The sequence below is a fragment of the Chanos chanos genome, chromosome 11, assembly GCF_902362185.1.
Source record: "Chanos chanos chromosome 11, fChaCha1.1, whole genome shotgun sequence".
NCBI lineage: Eukaryota > Metazoa > Chordata > Actinopteri > Gonorynchiformes > Chanidae > Chanos > Chanos chanos.
Genome location: NC_044505.1, coordinates 11788286 through 11796739, shown reverse-complemented (window position 1 = coordinate 11796739; position 8454 = coordinate 11788286). Strand labels below are relative to the sequence as shown.

General features: G+C 42.0%; 1 protein-coding gene across 4 annotated transcripts in view; it reads left to right on the top strand.

The window, feature by feature from the left end:
* Nucleotides 1-8454, top strand: part of ctnna2 (catenin (cadherin-associated protein), alpha 2) — a 329416-nt gene that overhangs the window by 252575 nt on the left and 68387 nt on the right. For all 4 annotated transcript variants that reach the window (XM_030787923.1, XM_030787922.1, XM_030787925.1 and 1 more), the window contains one exon: nt 2811-2891. In XM_030787923.1, the coding sequence (XP_030643783.1) occupies nt 2811-2891 (81 nt within the window). The remainder of the gene's footprint in view (nt 1-2810; nt 2892-8454) is intronic.

Below are 8454 nucleotides of genomic sequence, written 5' to 3'. Positions count from 1 at the left end.
CTACCCTTTTTTTTTTTTCCTCTCGGGGTGGACTTCTGGTCATATCACTTAGACTTCCCTATTGGATCATTAGATTGCTCTCACTATAATATTAATGTCAGCATACTGTGTTTGAAGGGAGACAGTTGCCAGGCAACCATTCAGTTAATTTTGAATGGTTCCAATGTTTAGACTGAGTATTATTGTTGGCAACAATGTATTACTTTAATTTCTCATTACTTGTCTTGGTCGCTATGTATTAGTGCTAATAATTAGTCTGACTTCCATAGCCTTAAAAAGAAAAAAAGATTTTGTGGATAAAATAAACATGATAAAAGATGGACATGGACGGGAGGTCTTTTTTTTTTTCGTTCAAGTATAGGTTGCAAGAAAAGAAAATGTCCATGAATGGCTTGATCAAATGAAAATGTTTTGAAGTAGGTGTTACTTCATAGACAGCAGTTTGTCAAGTTCACCGGTTCCTCTTTTTTTTCCCCCACTCTCTCCTTTCTTTCTTTCTTTCTTTCTTTCTTTCTGGTTCATCTCTCTTTTTCATGATCCTAATTGCCAATTCATCACCATCATCATCATCATCATCATCATCATTATCATACCCCTTTCTGTGATGAAGACACACACACCCTACCCATGTCAGCTGGAGCTTCAGGTGGTCTCTTACTTCTCAATGTGGTTCCACGTTAATCACCTGGTCCTAATTGCACTCCCCAGTAGGTTGGAAAAAAGAAAAAGAAAAAAAAAAGAAAAGAAAAAATCATACGCAGATTTAAATGATATCATCTGAAATTGCACCCACACTGAAAAAGGTTATCATAGGCTTTCATCATCGGACTTCAAAACTCTGTTGTGTCACACTGGAAGGGTCGTACCTTGAATAGAAAGAGTCTTGGGTGATTAGAAGACAATTTGAGAATATCTATAACCATAGTCTGATTCATAAAAAAAGGAAAGAAAATTACTATGATGGTTTGTTTAGTAATTGTGTCATGTTTAGGATAGATCAAAACAAACCGTCTGACTTTACTTTGAACCCGCGTATTCTCATTCAAACGAAGCTTGTGCAAGTTTATGTTAATTGATTTTACTTATTTATTTATTTTTTTTGGCCTATTTGTAGCTGTCCTTCAACTGGGAAGCAGCGTGGAAATTCATTGTGGTGTTTTTCAATTCAAAAGCGCGGCTGTTTTTATGAAAAAAAAAAAAAAAAAAAGCTTCATAGATCCTTGATCTTTGATTCATTTACGTCTTTGAGAGAAGAAAAAAAAGAAAGAAAAAAAAAGAAACGCATTTAAAAATTGTAGACTTGTAGTCGCTAACTTTAGAAAGGTTTTCTTTTTTTTTTTTTTTTCCATATAGCTACAGTTCTTTAGAAGATGGTTTCTTTTATGCGTTCCTCTGTCTTTCTGGGTTTCCTGTGACTTGCTGCGGCATATTTGGCTGGCTTGTTCTAGCTGTCCATATTTAATAAGGTTCTCTGTCTGTGTATGTGTGTATGCATGTTTGTGTGTAAGAGACAGAGAGAGAGACAGAGAGAGAGACAGAGAGAGAGAGAGAGAGACAGACAGAGAGAGAGAAGAAGAGAAGGCCACAGGCTCCAGAGAGAGGCTGAGGGAACGAGGCTAAGTTGTCACACTCTGTGAGTGTTCTCTGACACAGAGCACAGAAGCCAGCTGTGAGCTGTCTCACAGATTGGACCTGAGGGAAGTGGCGCCCGCCACCGCAAAACCCTTAATTGTTCTTTAACAAGAGCCGTCCTCGTGTCAACCTAACAGTGTTTACAGGGCCTCCTCAAAGAGAGAGAGAGAGAGAGAGCGTAGAGAAAGAAGAGAGTCTCTTTTTTTTTTTTAAACAGCAACAGCTAAGCCAAAAAAAAAAAAGAAAAAGAAGACAAAACCAGAGAGCGAGAGAGAGAGAGAGAGAGAGAGAGAGAGAGAGAGAGAGAGAGAGAGAGGAAAAGAGAGCGGTGAGAGAGTGAGCGAGAGAGGGAGACATTTTGTTGTGTGTGTGTGTGTGCGTTTCTGTGTGTGTGTGTGGTGTGTGTGTATGTGACAGAGAGAGAGAGAGAGAGCGAGAGAGAGAGAGCGTGAATAAGAGAACGTGGAAAGGCATGCAGACTCCTCATCAAACGCCTAAGTGGGAGAAACACTGCGCTGTGTTTTTGGTCTTCGCTGTCATTGGTTGCTTTTTAGTGCTGTCATGACACAGCCTCTGGCTTCGTCACTATCCTCCAGTTCTAAGGAATTCACAACCGCAAAATCCAAACAGTCTAGACACCAGAGCCAAAAACAGTATCGAAGCCTCCGTAACCAACATCATCCACGACGTCTTAACCTCACTACTCATATCCCAGATAACAGGGCTTTTAGTTACATAACAGTGTGATTTGGTGAGTCTCTGCTTTAAGTCTTGTCTGTGGTTGTTTAAGCCGAATTTGTGGATCTTTTATTTTTTTTTTCTCCCGTAGTCACCTGTTCCTTTCCATATATGGTCACTGCATCATCTGCTACACATAATGCTGCCATGTCGGTCCAGCTGTGACTACATTTGAAGGCACTTAAGGAGATGGACTTGAAGAGCCTTCTGAGAACATTACATGGTCCAACCCAAACGACACTGCTTTCTACTCTGCCCCTCTTCCACTTCACTCCTCTGATTTGCTATTAGCTGAGGTTTTTTTTTTTTTTTTTTCTCCCTGAACGAGAGCATGTGTGCCATGAAATAGTAATGTTACACAAGTAACATTCGTTCTTTCTCTCTCTCTCTCTCTCCCCTTTCCTTTTCTCGCTCTTTCTCTCTCTCTTTTCTCTCTCCAGACGGGCAGAAAAGAGAGGGGAGATCCGCTGAACTCCGCTATCGACAAGATGACCAAGAAGACTCGTGACCTCCGCAGACAGGTGACTCATCTCTCCCTCCTCCATGTTGCCTCTGACACTACCCTCTAACATTTCATTTACCAAAAGAGCCCGTTGACAGCATGTACAAATGTATCAGCAAAAGCCCGGAATGAAATAAAAAGGCCCAGGCATACCAACGCATGGAAGATCGTAAAAAGATAGAAGAAACCAGTGTTCCATTAAGGATTAAGTCCACTAATATCTAATCGTTTTGTCTTTGGTGAACTTCCAAACATGTTGTCATCCATACACTTAATTAACTGACAAATGAAACCAATAAATGGCAAAAAACCCCCCAAAAAAACGAAAAACCCTTTGGAAATGCTAAGAGCTTAGGAACATGACATGAAGCAGCGGCTAACTTTTAGTTTTCACACATAAAAGAAGGATAAAGGATTGGAGAGCTGCTCCATTCAGAAATATACAGTACCTTGTTCTCTCACTCATCAATCACAGCGTCGTCGGTTTAGAAAGCACTCGTGCGCTTGGCTTCTCCGTTACCGTGGCAACAGGAACACGATGAGTCAGCTGAGTTGTTCTTTCTTTACGGAGAGTAAAAACAAACAAACAAAAAAAATCTCCTTTCTCCAAAAAAAAAAAAAAAACCCTATGAGAAAACGCGAAAATCACATTCTTTCCAATGATATTCCCACAGTCTGTCGATTTAAAGTACACGTACTGGCAAATTCGAAAAGAAAGTAAAGTAAGATAAGCATTGTATCTGACCTTCCGTAACGCCAAGGAAGACGACCAAAGATAAACTGCAGTTATGTGTAAAAAAAATAAAAGAAAGGAAAAAGGAAAGAAAACAACGTGTGTCAGAGCGGTATATTATCAGACTTGATCCGTAGAACACGACTTAGATTGATTCGCCGTCAGTGAGCAGGGAAAAAACCTCTTTCCACTCGATTCCGTCTCGCTATGTTTTAAGTGTAATTGCATTGTGTCTTTTTTGTTTTGTTTTGCTTTGTTTGTTTGTTTGTTTGTTTTTGTGGAACGTCGGAATGGTAGGGTTCACGTCAAGAACAGCTTTCAGAGAAAAGCACTGTGAGACTATCCAATTTTGACAACTGTTGTTTTTGACGACAAAAACAACAAGTGAGATATTCACTTATTAACCTTGAAACAAAATTGTATAAACAATACTTGCTGAAGTTTGAGGATTTTGTGACACGGACGTCTGTATACTTGTATAAAACTTTAAAAAGAAAAAAAAGACCATGTAATGCCCTTTAGATGAATTTGGAAACACTCAAAAATCAACACTTCTACTGACTGTCACCATGGCAAACTCAAACATGTGTAACACAGAATATATATATAAAACATTGGACCATTTACTCATTGTCATCAAAAACAATGCACTTTCATTAAATAAATGTGTACAGTATTTGGACATTGCTGTACAGACTTTCCCGGCCAAAACACCCTTAACTGTAGTCCTTAAGTATTGCAGAAATAAAATATATTTGGGACGAGGGCAGAGTTTCGTTTTTTGCGTTTGTTCCTCTCTGCGAACGCTGTTTGCGCGATCCAGAGAACGGAACAAGCAAAGGAAAAGACGTTTTACGATTCTCGACGTGCCAGCCGTTTTTAGCTCAAGCAGAGGGATCACGGATGATTGGTTTAGCATTCTGCTGCCCCTCACATAAGTTTAAAGCGTTTCCTTCGACAACACCACCTCCCTCTTCATTCGTTCTTTCCTTCATTCGTTCATTCGTTTTTCTAGATGTCAACCAGCGGAAGCGTAGGGCCAGGACAGGACATAGGGAATATGTCTTAACGTGAAAGACTGAGCCACAGAAACATATTTCTCGCCGTGAGATAAATATCACTTTACGCTCGTACACGCTGGAGAACGTTTAGGCACGCCTCGTGCTCCCTTACGCCTGTAAATGGCTAAACCTCGCGTGCAGGTCCACCCTGTTATTTCCACAGTTCATCGGTAGCACAGATGCCAGCGATATCGCTTGGAATGCCAATGGCTGAATGCTAATGTCGGCGCTTTCCCGAAGCGGCGTTCTTCATTTTCGCCTTGATCGCGAGCCACGTTTCCGCCGCGTGTGTATCTCTCTGCGCTCTGCGTCCGACGGCATGCGTGCGTGCATGCGATATGACACGCCACACGGCTGATTGCGCCGACCCATCCATCCGTGTGCCTTCATCTTCTCATAAACACTCATGCACACTGTGTGTCGTACACACACGCATGCATACACTCACATGCACACGCACACGCGTGCACTCACACGCACACACACACACACACACACACACACACACACACACATGCACACTCTCTCTCTCTCTCTCTCTCTCTCTCTCTCTCTCTCTCTCTCTCTCTCTCTTCCTGGCCCCCCATATACACACTTTCCCTCTGTCTCCCTCTCTCTCTTTCACTCTCTCTGACACCCACAGACACACACAAACACAGGTAATTACACACACACAGACACACACACATGCACACAGTGGAGTTCATCTGTGTGGGAGAACCTCGTTTGCCTGCCGACATTAAAAGGGTTAGCCAAATGATTAAAAAGTCAGTGTCTACTGGCTGACTGAGAGGAGCAATGAGCGTGTTTGTGTTATTTGGGCCTGTCTCATACTTTAATTCAGCGACTTCAGCTTTATCGCGGATATAAATCGGCTCACAGCAACGGCCGGGTACAAAATGCGCCGAACCTCGCACCCCCACCCCCCCCCCCCCCCCCATCACACGCGAGTGCATGCTATTTACTCCAGATGGCTTCTGGGGTCCTCTCATAATTGGAAAACATCTTTTAAAAATCTTTTGCACTTCCTAGAGCAAGAGCAGTAAATATCTCTCCGCCACACGTTTTTTGCTCGATGGTCGTACATCACGCCTCTCATTTCCTCTCCTCTCCGGATTCGGCCCTTCCACAAATCCCCCAACCCCCCCACCCCCTGCGCCTGGGATCTGCTGGCCTTTGTCCCCCCCCTTAGTCCCACCAATATTTGGAAAGTAGTAAAGTGCCCAACCAACCCCCCCCCCCCCCCCCCCCCCCCCCCCCCCCCACCCCGCTGCCCTCGACACGTGTATTATAATTACGTATAAAACATTTGCCTGTTTACAGATTTGCCAGGGCAAGCATTTTTAATCCTTTTAAGACTTTTATTTCATTATCTATCGTGGTATTAAGCGGGACGAGATGTTTATTGCGCAACTTCTCGGGTTTTACGATACAGTAAAGTGGTTTAAAGCAAATGAAAAGTGTTTGATAGTCCTGATTTACTCAAGCCCGGCCCGTCGCGATTTCATTTCCCGCCGTAATCCCGACCATCACTTCGAATTTATTCTGGGCGCCAGACATGCCCCAGTCCATATGTTCCAGTAGGCTATTTAAAAGCACATCACACCTAAGAGAATAGTATTGGCTTTCTTGCCTATACATAAATAAATAAGGGGGGGGGGGGGTCTGTGTGTGTGTTTATATGTACACATGCACATATTATATTACACACACACACGCACACCCGCAGCTAAGTGCTGGGCTGCATGTTTTAATTCTTTACTCCAAATGACGTGCGTATAAGTTATGCTTGACCCTTAGTGAAATCTACATTCGTATGGAAGAGACCTGGGTGAGTGTAAGCATCTTACTTTTCTCAGGTCTCTTTAATCAAACGCCATAGGCACAGGAGCTGAGAATTACAACCAATCATCCAATTCAATCAAAAGGACTCACGGATTCTTATTGGCTTTCCTTAAGCAGATCTCATTACAAAACAAAAGATTAATCAGAGCACTGAGGCATTGGGACATGTTACAGAGAGTCCTGCGGTTAACCGAGCCACGGAGCGATTGGACAAATCAAAAACTCAAAAGAAAAAAAATAGCCGTCTCCATCTGCCACGCCTAATGCATTTGTGCCGGCCTTCATACCACATATGTGTGTGTGTGAGAGTGTGTGTGTGTGTGTGTGTGAGAGAGAGTATGTGTGTGTGTTTCTGTGTGTGTGTGTGTGTTTGTTTGTGTCTGTGGGGACAGAAAGATAAACTGCAAAAAAAAAAAAATGTTCAGCCTGATAAAATTACCCCAGGTAACAACAAGCAATTGAGTTAATTGTATTTATAATTATCTTGATGATTTGCTTTAGTTCAATATGACAAAAGGGATCTGAGCTAATATACTATTTTTCATTAATGCAAAGCCATTAAAGCAGCTCAAAACAATTATTAACCACGCCATGCCCCACCACGAGTGTAAATAGATAGATAGATAGATAGATAGATAGATAGATAGATAGATAGATAGATAGATAGATAGATAGATGCACAGATAGATAGATAGACAGGTGGAATATGCACCCAGTGTCACAGTTGTGCTGGAAATTGAATCCCAGTTTTCTGTTTCCTGGGGATTTTGTCATACGTCATTCAGATGAATCAAGGCATGGGTGTCTCATCAAATCCAACTCTTTAGAGGACTAGAAGCTTCCATATGTCAGCAGGCTTTGAGTCATTTACCGTCTACTGACTTACTAAACCTACGCGTTTTACATCTCCAAATGAAATGACGGCTTTGGATTCCCTTAAGAGTGGTTTGATTGGTTTCCTGTCATGATAAGTCATTTCACAAACAAAGAATTGGCAATGTTGGACTTTTTTTCTTTTCTTTTCTTTTTTTGTGAGTGCTAGTTCTCCACCCAGCCACCTGGATGTGATTTAATGAGATCTGTTCAAGCACCACTTGTATTTTCAGGTTACAGTGTCCAACGGAAAGTTGGATTACTCTTCTTCATTTCCTCGTGTTTCGCAGAGAGAGAGAAAGAGAGAGAGGGAGAGAGAGAGAGAGAGCAAGAGAGAGACAGAGAGAGAGAGAGAGGGAGAGAGACAGAGAGAGAATACATTGTATGACCCACCACAAAGCAATAATATGGTGGTAGTTTTAGTTTCTGAGAAATGCCTTGGAATTTACTGAAGGATTATTTGATGGTTTCTTTTTTTTTTTTTTAATCCACAGAACTGAAGCAACACCTTACACTTAGTTTACAAACAGAAGTTTAACAACATCAAAGTGTTGCTGTAATTTATCTCCTTAAACATGAATGTTTCACACAAACACACACACACACTTACACACACACACACACACACACACAAAAAAGTCAGTGAGGATTGAGGATTCTAGTCAGCAGGTTATCCTGCTAATCCAGTAAACCTTGTAAGCAGCTGAAGTGATCAGTTGAACACAAATTCAGTTCAGTGTGTGAAACAGAAAAGAGGCACAACATTGTCCCACCTGTGAAGAGAGCTTGAAACATAATCAACAAAGAATTTAACGTGAAAATGACCTTTTCAGGAATCTCAATAGCTTGGACAGACAAAAATATCGCTGCTGGGCCTTGATGATGTCACAATGCCCAGTCGAGAGAAGAGCCAATCACGTTCCTCAGAATAGCATTCGTCAGAGCTGTTTATCCAAACAGCTCATCCACCAGACCGTTTTTTTTCGCGTCGTAGACAATGCCGAAAATCCCTCCCATGATTCCTTGCCACAGACAGCATCTGGACCAAGTACCCTTAAGGACAAAAGAGA